At 58.2% G+C, this 22201-nt stretch overlaps 1 protein-coding gene and 1 long non-coding RNA gene across 2 annotated transcripts; one reads left to right on the top strand and one right to left on the bottom strand.

Annotated features, from left to right (window-relative positions):
- Window positions 1–1039: 1039 nt before the first annotated feature.
- Window positions 1040–12932, bottom strand: RASD2 (RASD family member 2). Its single transcript, XM_042947673.1, has 4 exons — window positions 12529–12932; window positions 7270–7663; window positions 3011–3536; window positions 1040–2631 (listed from the first exon to the last, which is right to left on the bottom strand). The coding sequence occupies exons 2-4, from the start codon at window positions 7538–7540 to the stop codon at window positions 2622–2624; spliced, it is 807 nt and encodes a 268-aa protein (XP_042803607.1). The 5' UTR covers window positions 7541–7663; window positions 12529–12932; the 3' UTR covers window positions 1040–2621.
- Window positions 3178–4177, top strand: LOC122225069. Its single transcript, XR_006205101.1, has 3 exons — window positions 3178–3303; window positions 3442–3557; window positions 4030–4177. It is a non-coding gene; the product is annotated as an uncharacterized LOC122225069 (long non-coding RNA).
- Window positions 12933–22201: the final 9269 nt, after the last annotated feature.

Here is a 22201-nt window from a genome sequence, read left to right as displayed (position 1 = left end):
GGCGTGAGACACGGCAGGTGCATGGCTGGTCCCCTCCTCTTCCTCCCGCCCAGGGAAAATCATGGCCTAAGGTGGCAGGTTCAGGGTGGCACAGGGACGAGACCTTGTCCCTGTCCCTCGGCCCCCGTCCCCACCCACAACCTGCCTCGTCTCACACGAGGCTCGCTCTGCTTGCCCGGCGTCTATTAAATTCTGTCCATAAAGTTGTACATCAAATCAACCACACGGACCTGGGCTATGTCCTGGCCTCCAGGACCGACTGTCCCAACTGAGGCTGCCCACTACTGACATTTGGGGCCAGATAAGTCTTTATGATGGGGGTGCTGAGCTGGACACGGGGGTGCTCAGCAGCACCCCTGGCCTCTACCCACTACATGCTAGCAGTGCCCTCCACCCAAGTCTTGGTGATTCAAAAATGTTTCCAGGGGCACCCGGGTGGCTGTCGGTGAAGCGTCCAACTCTTGAGTTCTGCTCAGGTCACGATCTCACGGTTCGTGAGTTCGAGCCCTGCATCGGGCTCTGTCCTGGCAGTGCGGAGCCTGCTTGGGATTCGCTCTCTCTCTCTCTTTCTCTGCTCCTCCTGCACACACACTCTCTCTCTCTCTCTCTCTCGATATAAATAAACTTAAAATGAATGTTTCCAGACAGTTCCAAATGTTCCCTGAGGCAAAATGAATGCTCAAGACGAGTTGCACAGAATTCAGATACGGTGGCCCCCAGGGGCTGATGAACCATGGGGGCGGGGGGTGTATTTGACCCCGGCACCCCTCTCGAGGGACACCGACAGCTCAGCATACACCCCCCAGAAGACCTAGAAGGGCAGGGCCAAGACAGGTGCACAACCTCCTGTGTTGGGATGCGCCCTCCCCATGTAAACTGGAGGACTAACTCAGCGCTGCCGCCTGGGCAAGGGCAGCAGGCAGGTGTGTTCCAGGGAGGAAAAGGCCAGCTCTGGTTGGAGGAAGAGACACACCGCCCCTTGGAAATACAGAAAAATACACATGGTCAAGGACACAGCTTAGAAACAAACCCACTTTAATTGGTAGCATACACAGAGATGTGGGGCAGCAGGGGCATCACTGGGTGGGACCAGGTCACACGCCTGCCCTGGCCACGGTACCCAGTCCACTGGGAGGGCTCAGGCCGGGGCCGGGCGAGGGCACAGAAGCAGGGTCAGAGCCGCTGACTTGAGCGTCAGGTGGCAGGGTGGAGGCAGCGGGTACGCAGAGCTGGAGTCGGGGCACACGCACATCTTGGTGTTCACACGGGTGCATGTAGACAAACGTGGGCATGTACACAGAACTTACAGGAGCCCTCAAAGACCGATCTAGAGACAGGCTCGGGGAAGACACCGCCATTCTCTGAAGGCCTCAAGGGCAGAGGGAGCATCAGGAGAGGGGGCACCTCGGGGTGCGTGCTGAACGCCCAGACTTAGCCCTGCTTCTGCCGCTCACAGACTTGCTGTGTGAGCTGGGGCGAGTTGCTCACCCTCTCTGGGCCTCAGAAAGAGTCACTAGGTGATCGCTAAGGTTCCTTGTAGCCCTAAATCTCAATATTTTAAAGGAGGTTAAGACACAAAACGTACTTGCTAAGAGCTGACGACAGGCCTTCGGTCTACGGGCTCAAATCCCGTCACACCCAGGACGCAGCAGTCCAGCGCCACACAAGAGGGAAAGACCCACGAGGAGCTTTCCACCTACCTCTCCGGGCTCAGCTCTGGCTCCCAGCTGCACCTGCAGCACCCCCCCCCCCCCACCGCAAAAGCTCCAAATGCACGAGACAGACGGGCAGCAGGGGTGGGTACAGGCCATGCGGGTGAAGGGGAACAGGCCGAGAGGCTGGGGATGGGCCTGGCCTCAGGGTCATAAAGTGCACTGCTCATCCTCTTTGTTTCCTAGCACACAGTGGACCCGGCACCCGGCAGGTGCTCAATAAATGCTTGAGGAACGAGCACAGTAGAAGACGGCGTGGTTCTAGGCAGAGCCCTGCCCTGAACGAGGTGAAGCGTGGGGGGTACGGGGGGGTGGGGGGGGGCGCTGGGACATGTCACCTACCCGCCCCCCCAGTCTCAGCCACCTCCTCTGCAAAATGGGGGCAGGAGAAGCAGCCCCAGCCTGCCCCCCCCCCCATCCCCTGCCCCGTGCAAATGTAAATTGTGAAGCTCATTATCGAGGGCAGTGTCCAGCTGCAGGCAGGCCACGGGGAACCCTGTCTGGGAAGGGGGAGGAAAGCATCCCCAGCAGAGGCGGTGGGTCTAACTTGGGCGGGGGTCTGGCCAACGAGGCGTCAGTAGCTTTTACAGTACAACGATTTCCGTTTCTACAGCACAACACGAGAGCAGCAACACACAACCAGCAGACGACGCATCCGCCCAACGGACGGCCGTGGGCCCGGAGACGTGGCCACGCCCCTCTTCACACACACAGCCGCCACTGGCTCACGTCCCCGATCGACCGACCGGGACGGCTGGGGGCCACCCTGGGGACAGGGGCCCAAACAGCTGAGTCGGAGAGGGCGAGAGTCTGGGGTCTCAAGCAGCACGGCGGAGACCCTGGGAGTCGTTTCCACCCGTGACCGTTCCAGAAGGCTCCGTCCGCGTAGGGATTCCGGCCCCTCCTGCGTCAGCGTTTCCTCCAACCCCAAGGACAAGAAGGCTCTGACTTGGGGACCGGCACAAGTCCGGATGTCTCCCACCCTTGTCCCCAGCCCCGCAGTGACCTGTCCCCGCGGGGAGGAGCTAAATGCGCCGGGGGAGGGGGGGGGGCACCTCGAAAAAAGCAGAATCAGAGGGAAGCGGCGAGGAGGCAGAACACACAGAGGTCAGAGGCTGGGGTGCCCCGGTCTGGAGCCGGAGGCCTTCGAACGCGGCTGCCACTGGGGTCTCGTGGGGGGCGGAGGGCGCGGGCAGCGGGCACGGGGGGGGGGGGGGGGGGGGGGGGGGGGGGGGGGGGGAGGGGCACCTCCCGGAACGCACCGCCCAAGCGCCCACCCCGGCATCCCTCCCGCTCACTGGATGGTGCATTTGTCCCTCTCACGGGCCTGGCCCTCCCGAAGGACCTTGGCCTTGATGTACTTGAGGTCACTGTTGACGCTGGGGCGGCGGGCAAAGGGCGAGACCATGCCGTAGGCGTCCACGTCCTTGACGCGGCGCATGCAGAAGGGCCGGGGGTGGAAGGCGTCGCCGTACTGCACGGAGATCTTGCGGTGCAGGGCGGGGCTCATCTCGTGGGGCAGCTTGGCCATGCTGAAGAGCACGTAGAACATCTCGTCCACGTTGGTGTTCTTCTTGGCCGACACCTCGAAGTAGGCGCAGTTCTCGTCCCCCGACACCAGCAGCTCGGCCTCGGTGGCGGGCACCTGGCGGCACAGCTCGCCATGGTCGTTCTTGTTGCCGCAGATGACCATGGGCAGCTCCCCCGCCTCCTTGGTCTTGTTCTTCAGGCAGGACTTGACCTCCAGGATCTGCTTCTGGAGGCGCTTGACCTCGTCGAAGGACTCCCGGTTATCCAGGCTGAACACCAAGATGAAGACATCCCCTGCAGGGAGAGGGACCCCAGGTGGTGAGGCCGCCCCCCCCCACCCCCCCCACCGCCCCTCCCCTCGCTGAGTCCGCCCTCCCAGTGAGTCTATGGGGGAGTCACTCCTCTCCCCATTTTCCAGAGCGGGAGGCTGAGGCCCAGAGGGTTAAAGCCCTTGACCAAGGGCACATGAGCTAACGTGTGGCACAACGCAGTTAATTCCCCCTACAGTTCCCCGCAGAGCTGGCCATGGGGTGAGTGGCTTGCGAATTCGTGCAGACTGTGTTAGAGTTATCATAATAAATACAATTTCCATGACAGCAGGGGTCTTGCCCGACTTGTTCAGTGCACATCCCCAGGGCCTGGATCGCGCCTGACACATCGTAGGAACTCAGAGCACTGGCACCAGTCAGGCCTAGGCTTACATCCTGCCCCCGCCACTTACTGGCCACGCAGCCCTGAGCGGGTCCCACGGCCTCTCTGAACCTTCATTTCCCCATCTGTCCCACAGGGATGAAATACAGCCTCCCGGCAGGGCTTTTCACAGGATACTGAATGGAGTGTGGCACGTCCTCAGAGGTCTTAGGTATGGAGAGGACAATCAGGACACGCCAGCGTGGGCTCCTCCCTGACTCCTCACAAAACCTCCTTGAGGGGCTTTCATTACCTTCCTGGTGTCGGTGAGCAGAGAGGGGCTCAGAGAGGGCCCAAGGTCACACAGCATGAATGTGGCCAGGCCAAGATTTGGACCTGCTTCTATCCTCACCCGGCCGGTGCCTGGCACACGGAGATGCTCCCTGCTTCTTGAATAAATCACGGACCAATGAGCGCTAGCCTCCAAGACCCAGGCGGTCCCTACTTCCACTCGCTGCATCACTCAAGACGGGTCCCTGGGTCTGAAACAGGCAATTTGGAGGTGGCCGGGGAGCCAGGGAGAGCGCAGGCAGTGCCCACATCCCAATTTTTAAAACTTACTACAGGGATCACAAGCTCACACCCAAAGCACCTTCTTTGAACTTTGGCTTCAACTCATAAGAACCTGGGGGGAGATGCCCAAATCCCTGTTTCCCAGACGAGGAAACTGAGGCTCAGGGGGGGTCGGTGACTGGCCCAGCGTCTGGAGAGGAGAATCCAGCCATTCTCCCTTCTGGAAGCACGGCTGCCTCCTTTCTGCGGACCCCCAGAGCATAGCATTTGTCCCCCCATAACAGCGCATGCCACATTCGGAACCATGCTCCGGCCGGTGGGTGTGCCCCTCACCAAGAGCTCTGGAGCAGAGGGAGACAGTGTCACCTGCGTCCTCGTCCCCCAGGGCCCCGCACACAGTGGGTGTCCATAAAGCTGGGCGAATGGGTGTGACGGGATGGAAGGAATGGGGGGTGTGGGCTGTTTAAGGAGGTGCTTGCAAAAGGCAGCCCCAGGCCTGGCGACCGTTTCTGCCTGGGATGCCAACCCCGTCCCATTAGGCTAATCCTGGGCCCCTGAGGACTCGGTGGCCTTGACATATTCAAATGCAAGACTGCAATGCCAAGCTTCAGAGGCAGCCTGGCTGGCAGCTGGAAAGAGAGCTGGCGGCAGAATTAATGGCTTTCAGAGTTTCCTTCTGCACCAGGTTGGAAAATGAGGCACGAGCTGGTGAGTGAAAAAAGCAAGCAGCAGACAGATGTGTTCCGAATGATAAGCGCGCGTTCAAAAGAGACGGGCGAAAATACTCCCTATTACAGACAGGATACAAGTGTAAAGGTCAGTGTGTTCATGGAGGGGGGGTGGGGTCCAGAACAGTCCCCACCAGACTGAGGGGGTGGGCCACTTCCAGAGAGGGGACAGGAGCCTGGAGCTGGAGACACAGGTCAAGGGGGCTTTTTAGGCTTATTTGGGTTTATAGGAGGGTGTGTTTGCATATTATTTGTGTCATTCAAAATTAATTTTGGAAATACGCACGTGGTCCGGCTCCACATGGCTCTCCCTCCCTCTGGTGTTAGCCTTTGTGACATCAGCAGGCACCCAGTCCCCTCCCCAAGGCAAGGAGAGCTGAGCTCCACGTGTTGGAAGTGTCCCCAGTGCCTTCCTTCACTCCCCACAGCCACACTGCGGGGGGAAGCAAGCTTATGTCCGTTGCACAGCCAAGGAGACCGAGAATCGGACCCCGGGTCACACAGGTAAGCCGTGGTGGAGCCAGGACTGGAACCTAGGTCAACGCGGGGCTCTTCCCATCCACACAGTGCCTCTCCAAACCACGGGGTGGGGGGTGAAATGTGATCTGGGTCAGACAGTCAGCAAGGACAGCCCGCAAGAAGAAGCCATCTGCCCAGGGTGCTCAAGGACGGGGCTTGGCCAGGGTGTAGGGGGGAGGAGTCCGCACAGCACGGGTTTCTTGGTGCAAAAGCATCTCGATGTGGGGGGCTATTTTAGTGATGGCTAGAGGGGTACTTGCTCATTCCTTCCCTGCATCACTGCCCAGCCATGGGAGAAGGATGCTTAGGAAACGGCTGAGTTGGGGCATCTGAGTGGCTCAGTCGGTTAAGCGTCCGGCTTGGGCTCAGGTCATGATCTCACGGTTCCTGGGTTCGGGCCCCACGTCAGGCTCTTGCGGACAGCTCAGAGCCTGGAACCTGCTTCGGATTCTGTGTCTCCCTCTCTCTCTGCCCTTCCTCCATTCATGCTCTGTCTCTGTCTCTCTCTCTCTCAAAAATAAACATTAAAACGTTTTAAAAAGAAAAGGAAATGACTGCGTAGCCCATAGCAGGCACTCTGTAAATGCTGGGTTACGATTGTTGTTTCTTGAGCACTCACTATCTGTTCAGCAAGCACGTTTGCTGTATTAACTCACTTCATTTCCACAGTGGCCTATGGGGTGGGTGCTGATGTGCGGCTCTTACAGAGAGAAAACCGAGGCGCAAAGAGAGAAAGCTGCTTGCCCAGAGGAATAAAACCGGGAAGCAACTGCCCCAGGCAGATGGCCGCCCTCTTGGCCACCGCGTGAAACTGCCTCAGGAAGGCAAGCATCGGCCAGGTCCCACCTCTCCACCTGCCCCCTTAATCCCCCACAATCTCTCTGGCCGCCCCGGTGTTCCCAGCAGGGCCAGCAGACTACAGGACAGTTTAGTGGTAGAGAATAAGCACCAGACTGCCACGGACCGCCTGTGTTACCGCCTGGAGTAGCTTAACCTCTCTGGGCGTCACTTTTCCCACTTGCGAAGTGCAAAAGACCCGTCTCCTAGGTTAGTCGTGAGGATGAAATGAATCCATGCTAAGCTGTAAGAACAGGCTCAGGCACACAGCCCTCAGTACGTGTTAGCTATCGCCACCACCATTCCCGTGACCGTTGCCGAGCCCCCAGCATCACTCTGACTGGCCATTGCCCCGGTCCTGCCTTTACCGCTCTGAGAGGCAGCGAAGGCCCAGGGTGTCAACAGACCCGAGCCGGGCAGACTGACCACGGGCCCCGGAGCCCTGCGGGGCCACCTCCTGCAGGAGGAAGGCAGCAGCCCCTCTGCTCCCCGGAGAGGGACCGTCCCAGTGCCGGCCTGTGTCGGCTCCCGATCTGGAAGGTGGCACCACGGTCACGAGTACTCGGTCCCCGGCCACACGGCGCGGAATCTGGGCCCCAGCTCGACCACTTGGCCGGCAACTCCTCTCTGACCCTCACGAGGGGGCTCTGCTGGGAGCTTCACTGCAGACGGGGGACAGGCAACGCGCTCTGTCCGCGCGCCGTCCGCTGCTGAGCGCGCACGCCCGCCCCGGCACCCACCTGTGAGGATCGACAGCCTGCGCATGGCAGGGAAGGGGTGGTTGCCGGACGTGTCCAGGATGTCCAGCTGGTACATGTCGCCCCGGATGTTGTAGACCTTCCGGTGGAAGTCCTCGATGGTGGGCGTATACTGGTCGTCGAAGCGGCCGTTGAGGAAGCGGGAGACAATGGAGCTTTTGCCCACCCGCGAGGCGCCCAGCACCACCATGCGGTACGAGTTCTTGGCGGGCACGCTGAGCGTGCAGTTCCCGCTGGACAGGGTCTTCATCATGGCTCGGGACTGTGGCACAGAGCGGGGAGCGGGTGTCAGGAGGCCCTGGACCCGGCCTTGCAGCCTCTTGCTGGCGGCCTTGGCCTCCTCTGCGTGGCTCCTGTCTGGGCGTCCGTCTTCTGTCTGTAAGACGGGGGCGTTAGACTCGGGCGTCTCTAAGGGGCCTAGCAGCTCTGCCCGCTCGTTCGTTCGTGCCCTCCGAGGCCTCCTTCCTCCTCACTCACCCCCCTCACGCGTGCCCTCGGTCGCCCTTGCGGCCATTCACCCTTTGTTGACTCCGGCCCGGAACCGCTGGGGCCTGATTCCTCACTTTACCACCCGTTCGCTATTGCTCGTGGGCAAGGAGCTTAAGTTCCCTGGGACTTACTTTTCCCCAGCTGTAAAAGGGACTCCGTTCACAGGGCTGTGGCCCGCGCTGAGGTGGCAAAATGTTAAGTAACTCCTGCTAGAACCTGACCTCTCCCTGGTCCTCCCGTCCTTTTCCAACTCCCGGCCTCCCAGGAGCTGTGACTCCAGGGCACGACCTGGAGTTGGCGCTAGAGAGCATTTCTTGGGCCCGGCGGGCTGTGGCCTTTCGGCCTTCCCAGAAACGGGGAAAGGCCGTGTCCAGACCACATCCTCCCCACCCACCCAGGGCCCGGCGATTTCACCCCCAGCCCCTGGGAATTTGCTTACTGCCAGGAGACCCAGAGCTCTAGACTAGGGGACGTGGGCCAGAGAAACGACCCAGGAACAGCTCAAGTGCCTCAGAGCTCCAAGGGCTACCCAGAACTTTCTATGGGAGCTTCCTGGGCTTGTGGAAGAGGCTGAACTGGATCCCAGCTCCAAAGCCCAAATGGAACATAAATAAGCCCCCCAGAGGCCAGTCCCGGCCCCGCCACCCTCCTTTCCTATGTCAGCACCCGCCAGAATCCCCTTAGAATCCCTGAGCCCATCGCTCTGTTGGAGCTCTGCTGAGATCTGCCTCCAATTCTTAGCTCGTGCTAGTCCCTCTGCCAGAACACCCTCTTCTCTTTATGTTTCAGGGCCTGGCTCAAATATCACCTCCTCTCAGAAGGCTTTTCGCTCCCCGCCCCACCCCAGCAGGAATCCCTCCCCTCTCTAGGAACTAGAAGTGGATACAGGCCTGCTGGAGTAGCGATCCCTTCTGCCCTCAGCCGCTGCCACGCACGGGTGTGCAGGCTGGGCACTGCACAAGGCACCCAGCTGTGAGGGAAAGGGGAGGGCTGTCTTTGTGGAGTTCATCTGCCCAGAGGAGGCACCTTTTTCTCCATGTGCACAGGGAGCTGTACATGCTACCTACCGCTGGTCCCCCCCCCCCCCTTCTGGCTGCCCCAGCGCAGTAGCCTAGAATGCCGCACCCACTTACCCCAAGGCTCTCTCCAACCTCATAATGTTCTACGTCTGCCATTATGCTAAGAGACTGGAGGTGGAGAGACCCCCTGGCAAACGTCCTGTGCAGGGCATTCAGGCATCTGTATCCGCTCGCCCTGCCCCACTGAGAGCCGCTGTGCAGTAAACCAGCTCTCAAAAGTGTCTTTTTAAAAAGCTCTTATTGGCAGTGTTTGTCAATCTCTGCGGCATACGCATTCCCACCACGGCCAATTCCAAGCTACCAAGAGGACCTCGATGAATGAATCGCAAAGAGGAAAAATGAATCGCACACACAATAAGCCCACTCAGCACACCGCTGACCCTGAGCCTGGAGCTGTGACCATCACCATTAGCCCAGCCCCTGCCGTGTGCCAAGTACTGTGCTAAGTACAGGACAATCAGGGTAGCTGACATTTACCGCGCCGTCAACAGAGGCCGCAGCGTTCTAAGTGCTGAGCGTGGAATAAGTCGTTCCATCCCTCAGGAACCCCAGAAGGTAGGTGGTGTTACCCCAGTTTACAGAGGAAGTTACTGAGGCACAGAGAAGTTTAGTTAACTTGTTCATGCTCACACAGCCAGTAACCAGCAAAGAGAGATCTGACCCCAGGCGGTGTGCCCCACGCGATGGCGTCTCCTCACCACCTGCCGACGGGGAAGAGATTACCTGCCCATTTCACAAATAAGGACCCTGAAGCTTAAAGGTCTACACGAGTGGGCTCTGTGGTTCATAAGGGAGCCAGGACAGTGACTCCGAGGCGAAGATCCCCACATCCCCCTCCCCCCAATTCACGCCCGCGGCCCTCTTTCCATTTATCCCACGGGATTCCGGTGCCATGTCCACAGCAAGTGCTCAATAAATGAGCCATGAATGAATGAAGCAAGTGGGTCTGCCTCTGGAGCTCACCCGAAACCTCCTTCTGAGGTCTTCTCCCTCTTCCTCCTCCCACCTGGCTGGCCCAGGTGCGGTGCTGAGGAGGGTCTCGGTGCCCCAGGCACACCCATGGGCGTGCGGTGGGGACAGGGAGGCCGCAAGACCAAGAGCAGTGAAGGCTCCTCTGTGTCCTCTGGGGCTGGCAAGGCAGCCTGGACCTTCAGAGATGGGGGAAAAGAGGCCCCACGCCACGACAGCCCCCTCCCTAGCCCCTCTGCGGGGAACTTGACTCTGCTGGTGATCACCTCTGTCTAGACAGACAGGGAAGGAGGCCAGCAGCCCCCAGGGACAATGTTGGTCTCCATCACCGCCTACCCAGCCTCTAGCCGGGGGCTCCTGGTACAGATGTGCGCATATCAGTGCCTGGATGGGCCTGAAGTCAGAGAGAAGAGGCAGAGGGTCAGGGAGGAGACAAGGCATCAGAAAGAGGCAAAGAGAGAGGGAAACACGGCTTTCTTCTCCAAGAGGAGACTGTGAGTCTTCACATGGCCTCAGCCACGTGGGGCTGTGTGAGGCACCCAGACACCTGGACGCCAGGTGACAGCGATTCCGTGGGCTCCACCTCCCGCCCCCGCATCCTCCCTCCCTCTGCTGCCCCAGAGGAGGCACTGTGGGCAGCTGTGGGCCTGGCTTCTCTCCTCCCTGCACCCTCAGCCGGGGCCGCACAGTGAGAAGCAGGTGGGCATCCGAGGTCAAAGGGCCCTTCCAGAATTTAGAGCCCAACCCTGGAGGCTCAGAGAGTGGTCAATGGGGACCGCTAGCAGCACAAGGACCCAAATGCAAGTTCTGGGTCACTCAGCTGACCCCAGCCCGGGGTCATTCGAAGGGCACCCGGCGGGGGAAGGGGGCAGAAAGTCCCAGACCAGGGATGGGGTGGAACCCCACTTGTCAGGAACAGCCCCCCCACACACAATCCCCAGGGGAACAGCCAGGCGGGCTCCCATCATGCCGGGCACTTCGTGTTCCTTGTTCCAATGACTTCACAACGGTCCCGTGAAGAGCAGACCAGCATCAGTCTACTAACTGATGGGCACACTGGGGGTCGGCCTGGCTGACTCACACAGATTACCGGCCAGGCCAGGATTACAATTAGGCTGATGGGCTCCAAAGCCTGGGCTCTTACCTCTATAAAAACCTACCCCCTGGCCAAAACCAGTTTTTCTCAAAACAGTGCCTGACTCAGGGAAGCCTCAGCTGGCGTCAGGCAGAGGAATGACCCCTGAGGCCTATTATACACTCACTCCCTCTCCCTCCCTGCAGACAGCTGGGGGCAGGCATTCTGCCCAGGACTCACCCCCAAACCCTGCCCGGCCGGCTCCTAGCAGAGGCACCTGCGGGTTCACCCCCTTCTTCTCCCCCAAACCTCTCCCTTCAGGGCCCGCCTGGAAGATGGAGGGGATCAGATGGACAAGGACATCAGGACAGGAGTCTGGCCGTGTCCTTCTCCCTGGGGGGACCCCAAAGCTTGTTCACAGAACCAGTGCTCCCCCTCTCCCTCCCACACACCTCAAGCCTCCTCCATTAGCACACATGCCAGCCTCTCTGGACGGACACGTTATCCACTCGCTCCCATCCCCACACTGAGGGGTGTCCTGGGGGCTTTGCAAAGCCAACCCCATCACCCTTGGCAGCTCGGGGTGGCAGAAAACAGGCAGGCCGTCAGCTTCCGGCAGACCAGCCCTGCCTCTCACCAGCTCAGCAAATGGTTTGGGCCGGTGGGGCTGGTCATCTATCACCTGGGAACTGCAGAAACAAACCCGGAGCGTGGCCCGGATTGTTCAGCGAGAAGTCTAGAGGCTAATACAGCTCCTGACAAGTGGGTTCCTTTGAGGCACCTCCTCTAGGCATTCAAGGGGCCAGGTGGAACAGCCAGGTGGCATAGGACTGGAATGCAAGCAGAGGTCTTGGGGGACCCCGCCTCGTCACTGCAAGCCTGAATCATGGGCTCCTGAGCCGGCTGCCCCTTCCCAGCCTGGCCTCCGACCTGCCAGGAATCCAGAACATCCTTTGTTATCCTCCAAGGAAGCGGGGCAAAGGGAGAAGGCAGAGAGAGCCCCTCAGAGGTACTTGGAGGCCCTGTGGCCAGCCGAATGCTGGACACACTTCCAGGGAAAAGAAGCACTCAGGGAACTCGCTCCTTGCACCAACCCCCCAAAAAGCTCAAGACATGCCGAACAAGGAAGGTATTGCTTAATCTTCCCTCCTCAAAGGAAGTCCTCACCAGGGCTGGGGGTGGGGGGGCACCAGGGAGCTCCATCCAGGTCCACAGGCAGCAGCCAGCTCAGGAAGGGGGTGGGAGTGTTTGGGGAAGGTTAAGTGCCACTTCCTCCCTGAGCCTCAGTGTCCTCCTATTTAAATGGCTATTGCTCTAGGTCCCTTAAACGGAAGGCTCCCAGCAACACATCTAGCACATAGTAGAAGCTTAGTTAAGTCTTTCCTACCAGGGAGAAGTAAAGGGCCTAGCACTCAGCCGGACCCATAGTAGGTGCTCAACTCGAATCATTTGCTCTAGATATGTAAAGTTGCCTATGATCCCGGCACACAGTAGGTGCTCGATCGGTTTAACTGTCCCTGATCATGTAAAGCTTCCTCTAGTCCCCCCCCCCCCCCAAGCCTCCAACCTTTCTTCCTGGCTTCCCCCACTTCAGCCAGCCCCCCAGTTCTGTTGGGGTCTCTCTCCTACCTGAGAGTGGCCAGCCGGGCCTCTGGCACGGCTTGGAGGGCTGCCTGGAAGCGCCTGGAGGTGCGGGGAACCTCCTGCCTCTCCAGCCGCCGCCGCCGCCGCCGCCGCCGCCGAGGCTTCCTGCAGCGGCTCCCGGGTCACTGCGCCGGGCTCCTCCTCTGCGCGGCTGGGGGCGCCGAGCTGGGCGCGGCCGGGCGAGGGGACGCGGGGAGCCGGTACCCCATGGGTGGGTTCTGAGGGCTCCGAGGGGCCTGGGCGCCGGGCGGGCTCGGGCTCGCCGCTGCCGACCCCGCCCTGCCCCGACCCGGGGGACTCCTGCTGAGCCAGGTGCCCGGAGGCGCGGGGACGTCCGATCCCGGGGTCCCCGCCTAGGTCTCCGGGGCTGGGGGAGGGTGGTAGGGACGACTCCGGGGCTTAAAGAGGGTCCTCAGACACTCCTGGAGGGTCCTTTGGCGGTGTGTGGGTGCGTGCGGGTGTGCGCGTCCCGAGTGGGCGAACCTGTGCTGGCCGCCTATGCCACCTTTTCCGCCCGCGCCAAAGGGGTTCGCTCGGGTTCGGGGTGCTGCCCGTCTCGCCGCGGCCTCCTCCTCTGCCTGCAGCTCTGCAGCTGTCCCCGCGCCAGAGGAACGGCTCCCTTCTCCCGGCGAGGCTACGCCAGCAGCCGGAGGAGGAGCAGGGCGCTCGGCTCCGCGCGAGTGTGGGAGGGGGCCTTGAACGCCGCCCCAAGGTTTTGCACGTAGCTCCGAGTTAGCCTGCAACCCGGTCCTCCTCCCACTTCACCTCCTCCGGCCCCCAGAGGAAGCGAACTTTCTGCGGGCCCTAGCTCCTCCCTCCCTCCCTCTCCGGGAGGCGAACGCCCCTCTCTCCCGCAGGTCGAGGTCAATGCCCTCCCCCCCACACCCGCCCCAGGAAAGCGGTGGCAGCCGAGGCTCGCGGTGGCACACCCAGGGGCAGAAGCCCAGATCAGGCTTCGGAGCGTGCCACGGTGGACCCCTCGCTCAGGGTCCGCCCGCCCCCTCCGCGGCCCGCGAGCAGCCCTTCCAGCCGCCCTGCGCCCGCTCGGCCTGCCGGAGCCCGCTCGCCCGCCTTCCCCGGCGCCCCGCCCCCGGCACTTCGCTCGGCCAATGGGCGGCGGGTCCCGCGGCCTGGCCCCGCCCCGCCCGCCCCTCCCGCGGCCGCCGGGTCGCCGCAGTCTGGCGCTCCGCGTGCCCGGGCGCGTGGGGTCGGGGCCGCTGGTGGGGCGGCCGGGGACGCGCACCGTGACCGGAAGGCGGCATGTGCCTGCGAGGCTGATGTCTGCGCGCGCATGCACACGCACCCCGCGCCGGCCGCAGGTGACCCGCGAGGGTCCCCCCCCCCCCCAGCCAGCCGCCCGGGGTCCCCAGCCCGCGCTCCAGGACTCCCGCGCGCTCCTCCATCGCGGAAATGCCCAGGTGCCCTGCCGGGTGCCCAGCCCGCCCGCCCCGAGCCGCCGCCACCTCACGCCCGAGATCGCGGGACCCTGCGGGATGGCTCGTGGACCCGCACGTGCCGCCCGGAGGAGCCGCGGAGTCGCCTTGGCCTCGCGCGCGCCTGAGTGGAGGTCGGCGCGTGCGGGTCTGGGAGAGCACTGTAGAGAGAGCCCCGCGGGGATGAGCCGGGTGCCTTGGGCGGCGCGTCCCTCACGGCATTCTCCCCGCCTGGAACTAGGGCAAGACTTCAATCATTCTCATTGCCATATCTATGCACCACATATTACTTCGTATTTTCTTAAATCCAAGGCCCAACTCTCCCCGCCAACACGTTTTTTAGAGGATCGTTATATCACTGCCTTAAATGGGAAGCCAGTATCACTTGCCAAAAATAGAAGGTAGAATAAAAATAAACACAATGAAAACAAACGAACGTTATTAAATTCTAGCTGGAAACCGGCATACCAAGGCTTGAGATGTGCCCTCAGTGGAAAAGGAAGCCTGGCGAAGTTTGGAGAGGTGTTAAAGACCTATCAGCACCCAACGGAAACTTCTTCCTTTATGCTTTCAGGAGGCTGAAAAGAGAATGTTCTCAACTGTGTGATGCGTTGAAGGGACACAGCGCTGTCTATCAAAACATATTTTGTATCAGCCAGAGAACTGTCCATCACTTGCGAACCTCAGACCTGGGGAATGTCTGCCAATCTTCCCTCCACCACCTCATGGTGGGGGGTGGGGGGTCGGAGGGCCACTCAACTGAGGGTCCCACTCCACTGGGGGAGAGACTAGCGTTCAAGTCCTGCCTCTGCAGCCCCTCAAATATTTGATCCCGGTCCAGTCATGTTTCCGTGACTAGTTATTCTTCAAGGACTAGATGGGGTCACACAGGGCTACCTTGTATGGTTGTGCAGGTTGCTTACTGACTCAGGGGTACTCAGCTAAAGAAATTCACCTGAGCCTTGGTTGTGTCACCTATAAAATGGGTGTGATATACTAGGTCCACAGAGTGACAAAAACACTGAAATCATCTTGGACCTTGATTCTTGAAAGGGGTTTGCTCTGCTTGTCCCTGTGTGGTCTTGAGATTCTCTCGGGACATCAACCAGAGAAGATGAGGCAGGTGAAGGAGGAGGGACTAGGTGAAGAGTGCAGCACGTGCATTACTTGATTGTGTTTAAACAGAGGATGTGAAATCTAGGCTCGGGCTAAGGGATGTGCCCAAGGTCACCCAGCCAGCAAGTGGCAGGATCCAAGCCCAGCACTCGTTCCACATCCAGACTTTGCTTCCAGGAACTGGCTTCGGCCCAGGAGGGTTTGTGCTCAGCTCTACACAGAGGCTGTGAGCTCAACACCGGGAGGCGGGCAGGGTGTCATGTTTCACCTGAAAGGCTGGGGTCAGAAGCACTTAGGCCATCGGGCCACTTATCCCACTCCCATGCAGGAAATGTGGCAGGTGGCTAGCGCTGAGCCCGCCCAAGAGCCCTCTGCTTCAGCCCAGTCCTCCACTCTGAGCGGGTCACGCTCCGTGGACCATATCTTTTTTTTTTTTAATGTTTATTTATTTTTGAGAGAGAGAGAGAGAGAGAGAGAGACAGAGCACAAGGCGGGGGAGGGGCAGAGTGAGAAGGGAGACACAGAATCCGAAGCAGGCTCCAGGCTCCGAGCTGTCAGCACAGAGCCCGACGCGGGGCTCGAACTCACGAACCGTGAGATCCTACCAGAGCCGAAGTCGGACGCTCAACCAACTGAGCTACCCAGGCACCCCGATATTTCCATGGATCATATCTTGAGGGCTGCTGCACTTGGATTTGCAGGGCCCCAGGAGCCCCACCTGCTCCTGCCCCTACCCCTGCCCCTCCTCAAGTGCAGAATGGCTCAGTCAATAAGCAGGTGCACATAGGGATCGATGCCCAAAGAAGCCTCATGTGGCAACAGCACACTTCCCCGTGTATCCACTTTCCTACCCTCCTCCCACCGTCCATGTGCTTCACTGTCTCGCGTGGACCGTTTGTCGTCACCATCTCCCTCCTTCCTGGGCTCCCCATAACCCATGACCGCTTTAATCTTTTTCCAAATAATGCCACCCCCTGCTCAAGAATTCTCAATGGCTCCCCATGGCTGAAGACACAAAATCTAAACTCTTTAGTCCAGCGTACAAAGCCTCCAACCAGGATCTAGTTCCCATCGTGTCCCACCGTCAGCCTGCCTTGCAGCTAAATCAAACCAGTTCCAGGTCCCCTCAAGAGGCTGCGATTTCCCTCCTCCGGGCCTTTGCATATGTCGATCCCTCTATCTGGGATAACTTCTCTATCCTTACCCAGTGAACTTCCACACATCCTTCAAAGCACAACATTTGAGCACTCCCTACAAAGCCTCTTAGCCTTTCTAACCGTGTGAATAGTGTTATCCTCTTCTGGGATCCTGTAGCAGGAAAAAAAAAAAAAAAAAAAAAAAAAACAGAAAAAAACAAAAAAAACAAAAAAAAAAAAAGGCAACTCTTGTACGGTAGGTAACTGACCATTCCTTTAGGCCTCAGTTTCTTTACCTGTACAGTGGGTGTTACAGTTTCTACCTTATGGGTTGTTGGGAGAATTAAAACATCGTGTAAAATGCCTCGCACCAGGACCTTGCGTGCAATGCATACCGTAGTCTTCATGTGACTGCTTCCTTCATGGCCTGTGTCACATCCTGCCTTACATTTTGGGCACACGCCTCACCATCCCCATTAGCTCCTGAGCTCCTTGGAGCGGGGATGGAGCCTGAATCATCTCTGTATTCCCACGTCGTTAAGGGCAGCATCTTGCACGCTGTGAGTTTTTAATAAATGCTTATTGAATTGTGCTCGTCTCAACAGCCTCAGAGCAGAAGCAATGCGCAAGCTGTCCTTGGAAACAAGAGCAAAAGGGGGAGGGTAGACACGGAGAGGCGGTTTCGTTTAGTGCTCCTAAGAGCCCCGCTTACGGAAGGGGAAACTGAGACTCGGGGAGGCTGTTCAAAGCCAGGCGGCTAATGGGAGGCTGAGCTCGGGTCTGAACGACATTTCTCCGAAGGGAAATAATGTGTTTGCCTGATCAATGTCCTGTCACATCCCTGGCTGCTTTTCTAGAACAGTGGTTCCTGTCCCTAGTGGAGCATAAAAATCACCCCGGGAGAGGTTCACGTGTTAACAGCTCCCGCTCGGAGGTGTTGATTTAATTGCTCGGGTGTTGGGCTTGGTGTCCACAGTGTAAAGCTCCCCAAGTGATTCCAATGTGCAGCCAGATTTGCTCAGTGGTAGGGCAGTGGTTCTCAAAGTACGGCCCCCGGACCAGCAGTATTAGCATATCTAGAACTTGTGAGAAATACAGGTCCCACCCCAGAGCCACTGAGTCTGAAGATCTGAGGCCAGGCCCAGCCATCTGGGTTTTAACTAGCCCCCCCCCCCCCCCCTCAGTAATTCCGATGAGATGCCAGCGTTTGAGAACCACCGATTAGAAGATTAGAATCGGCAAAACCTTAGACGTCAAGCGGCACGATGTTCTGATTTGGAGACAAAGGGATGGTTGGGGGCTTGACCGCGTTCGACACGTGCTAGATCCAGAGCCCAGGCATCGGAGTCAGCCTCGAGCCCTTTAGCCCAGGCCATTAGGTCACCAGCTGCACAAACCTAGCTGGATCAGGAGCGTGGGTCAGGTGCAAGTCAGTGCAGAGAACAGCTGGCTGGAGGAGACTGGCACCGTGCCTGGCATTACAGGGCCTCGCCAAGCATCCCTTGAGGTCGAGAAGTAAGGACAGGGTCAGCAGGAGCACAGCTGAACCAGCCACGCCTTGTGCCCTTCTCGTCATCTGACCGCTTCTGCCTCCTGCCGAGCATAGAAATGGTATCTGTCACAGCAGATATTCAGTAAAAGTCCAATAAAGGAAAGAGTGAATGAACGAATGAATGAATGAATGAGTGAATAGTGTTTAGCTTCCTCTTCTTTACAACAAGAATGTTGGGTCAGATCCTCCCTGAGACCCCCATCTGATTCTACATTTCTAAGCTAAATGAATCCCACTGCAGGTGACTAGGGTGCCTTCTGGCTCTAGTTTGTGTACAAATTAGAAAAGACGCCTCCTCCGGGCAGAGGCAGAGCTTCCCTAAGGCTCCCAGCTTTGGCAGGCAGGGGAAGGGGAGGAGCACAAGCTGAATTTCCTTAGCTGATTTCCTTTCCTGGGCCAGTAAGCAACCTGCACAATCATCCCGGGCAGCCTTTTGTGACCCCATCTAGTCCTTGAAGAAATGCCACAAGATGGGGCGTCCGGCTGTCTCAGGCGGTTAAATGTCCGACTCTTGATTTCAGCTCAGGTCACGATCTCACGGTTTGTGAGTTCAAGGCCCACACTGGGCTCTGCGCTGACAGTGCGGGGCCTGCTTGGGATTCTCTGTCTCCCTCTTGCTCTGCCCCTCCCCCACTGGCGCACGCACTCTCTCTTCCCCCCTCTCTTAAAAATAAATAAACATTAAAAAATTTTTTTAATAGAATATGCCACAAGATAGTTCTGCAGGCAGCAGCGATGACCAGGAGAGTATGGTCGTTATACCGGGTCAGGCCAAGCTAAGGGTGTGACCGGGAAAGAAATAGCCAGAATGAACCCGAGGCTTTTCATCATGAGGATCATTCTTGAAGCCCCCACTTCTCTCAGGTACTGGCTTGGTCCCAACTGCAAGAGCCCACTTTTGCCAGGACACAACCCTATGTGGGGGTGGCACTGTTGCCCTCATTTGTGGGTGAGGAGCCCGGGAGGGACCTAACGGGCTTAAAAACACCCGGGCGAGGAATGGAACAGAGCTGGTGCTGGAGGCAACTCGCCCGATGGCAATGACTGCCTGTGGGTGGGATTTACGCTCAGACACACCAGCAATTGCCACGGCTGCTTGTGTGTGTGAAATGATTATGGTGCGATCTCCGTGGGTGCCCCCTATGAAGGAAGCAGGAAACCGGTTTTGTTTTATAGGTGGCGGAACCGAAGCCCAGAGATGTGTAGCGATTCGTCCAAAGTCACTTGACAAGTAAGAGGCAGAGCCCGGGCCGACGAATATACGGGTCTTGGAACAAGTAACCCTTTGGTCTTTTTATGACCGATCGCTGTCTTCTGAAGGCTTGGCCTGAACATGCTATAATAGGCCCTCCCATCCCCCCATCTCTCTATCCAGCATCATCGTCATCATCTCCGTCATCTCCTCTGTCGTCATCACCTCCATCACCGCCATCATCATCAACATCACCATCACCATGTCCCAAGCCCATGAAATTTCTGCTCCTCTCTGGATGTTTGTCGGGCCCTTGGCCTTGACCTGGTGTGGTCTAGGCGGAGACACAAAAGCAACACAACGTTCGTTAGCCTTGCTCTTTTGACGGGACTCTATAGGTACCTTCGTCATCTTCCCTCACATTTAATCTTCTCACAGCCCCAGGGCGCATGCCGAGCAAAACGCTACATGGAAGAGAGGCTGTGGCAGGAGGGGCTCAGGGGCAATGGGAGGACAACAGGCCTTCTAGCCTAATATTTGTCAACTGCTTCCTTTACGCTAGGCTCAAGTTGGGGGAGGTTGGCCCTGTTCTAAGCATGCTGCACAGTTAACTCATTGAACTTGCTCAACAGCCCTGTGAAGAATATCTTATTATCCCTATTTTCTAGACAAGGAAACTGAGGCTCACAGAGGTGAAGTCACTGGGCCAAGGTCACTCAGCTCTTATTGGTGGAGCTGGGATCCGGCATCTGTGTGGGACTCCGAAACCAGTGCTCTCTCCGTGGTAGGAAGTCATCTCCGATGCAGCATTCTGACTGCCCCTCTGGGAAAAACACCTCCTGATTCTGCCCTGGAATCTGGCCTGGGCCCCTTTACCCAGAGGGTGGTGAAGACCTTAGGCACAACTTCCCAGGTTCTGACGGCCAACTGAGTCATTGGTCTGGCACCTCTTGTCGACAGAGGAGGTGCCTGTAAACCCTCAATGGAAGAGGGATTGAGGGAGGCCAAACCCACAGAGGCTCACACACCGCGCAGCTCAGCCTCCTGGCCCCAGGGTCCACCCCGTCTCTAGAATGACTCTCTGTGAGCAATGAGGCAGAGAAGTACCCGGACTCTCACTTACTCTGCCAGCACCCTCTGCCCCTCCCCATCACCACCGGCCACATCTGCATTTGCTCGTATGAGCCAGGTGTGGTAGAAAGGACACAAGCTCGGCCACTGGACCGTCTGGCTCTGTGTCTCACCTCATTCTGGCCTGGGACAAGTTAGCTCTCTCTGAGCCTCCGTTGACTCATCTCTCAGAGGGGCTGTTGCGGAGACATTCATTCCATCATTCAGCCATTCAACAAACACTTAGAGAACCCCGAACGAGGAGCCTACGGTCTCGCAGGGGAGGCAGGGATCCTGATTTGAGGCGTGCACTGGAGTTAACCAGGGAAAGCGTGTTTCAGGCAGAAGAAACAGAACACACGAAGGCTGGGGAGAGAGAGAGCGGCCCGTTTGGAGAACTAAGATACACCCAGACCGACGGGCAAGCGGGGAGCGGGAAACGAATACGAGACGATGCTCGAGAGAAAGGCAGGGGCCAGCCATGCCTAGCAGCACTTGGCACCCAGTGGGCACGCAATCGAGGTGAGTCGCCTTCTGCGGGGCCCAGGGCAGAACCCCGAGCACCAGGTGCGTGCTGATGGGCGGGGAGAGCGGGGACTCGATTTCCTCTCTTGGTTGGCACCTGGCGCTTCTGCTAATGCCACATAATACAGTGGGCTCATTACCTCGGAGTGCTGAGCCAGGGAAGCAGGGGGGAGAGGTTTGCCAACTACCTCAGATCTGCCAGAAATAGAATCCAATGTTCCGGGATGCTAATGACTGTGGCCTTGGTGTATTTCTCTTTCCCGTTAGTGGTCTCCCGCCGCTGGGGTTGTTTGAAGAAGAGGAAATCAGGGTCGTGGAAGAGAGACAGAGGCAGCCGCGCAGAAGCCCCAGCTCCCGCCCCACGCAGACAGATGGCGAGCCTCACTCCACACCCCAAATGTGCTTCTGTAAAATTGTGCAATAAGGCAGATTGGTGTAAATCCTGTCTTTTTCCCTTCCACGTCCCCTGATCCCTATCCACTTCCAGTGGAGGTTTGTCTGCAAATTTGGCCACCCACGATTCCTCCCGTCAAGAGGGGGGAGTTCGGGGCGCCTGGGTGGCTCATTCGGTGAAGCGTCCGACTTCGGCTCAGGTCACGCGATCTCACGGCTCGTGAGTTCGAGCCCCGCGTCGGGCTCTGTGCTGAAAGCTCAGAGCCTGGAGCCTGCTTCGGATTCTGTGTCTCCCTCTCTCTCTCTCTGCCCCTTCCCTATCCCCACTGATGCTCTGTCTCTCTCTCAAAAATAAACATTAAAAAAAAATTAAAAAAAAAAAAAGAGGGGGGAGTTCATTTCCTCACCACTGGAGTCTGGGATATGCTGCAATTTGCTCTGACCAACAGAACATGGTTGGAAGTGACCCTGTGCCAGTTCCAGCCTGGGCCCCAAGTGGCCCGGAAGCTTCCACTTTCACTCTCCCCAAATGCAGCCACCACGTAGTCAGGAAATCTAAGCTGTCTTACAGGAAGGAGAGACCACATGATAAAAAAAAAAAAGGCCACGTGGGGGGGGGGGGAACTGATGTGGCTCTTCTAGAACCTTCCAGCCACCAGCTAAATGGCTGCTTCCATATCCAGCTATCACCCCACCTACCAGAGGAACATAAGAAATCATAAAACCATTGTTATTTTAAGCCACCAGGTTTGGGGATGGTTTGTTATATAACAGAAAACAACAGAAATAGATCCATTTGTTTTGTTTCTGTCTCGTAACCCTCAATTTCGACCACAGTGTCTGTAAGGATGGACAGGCCCATAAAACACCGGAAAGAAAACTGGCTTATTCCAAGTCAAATTCCAGCGAGTCCTTACTTTTCTCACCGGTCACTTTTGGTTTCACATCAAGTGCCTCTCTCTGCCTCCAGCTCTGTCTGCCTACTCACCCCCCGCCCCCCAAGTTCTGTGATCTTTCGAACCCCACTGTTCCTGGGGATCCTTTCCCGTCACCAAGGATGGGCAGACAGAGGGAAGAGCACAAGGCTAGGAGCTGGGCCTGAGTTCTAGTTCCTGTTCAGTCCCCACCTTGCTGTGTGACCTTGAGCAAACACACGGCGTCTGGGGTCTTAGTATCCTCACTAAATAAAGATACTGAGTTT

The sequence above is a fragment of the Panthera leo genome, chromosome B4 (assembly GCF_018350215.1).
Source record: "Panthera leo isolate Ple1 chromosome B4, P.leo_Ple1_pat1.1, whole genome shotgun sequence".
Classification (NCBI taxonomy): Eukaryota; Metazoa; Chordata; class Mammalia; order Carnivora; family Felidae; genus Panthera; species Panthera leo.
Note: the sequence above shows the minus strand (reverse complement) of the source record. Positions and strands in the feature narration are given on the sequence as shown.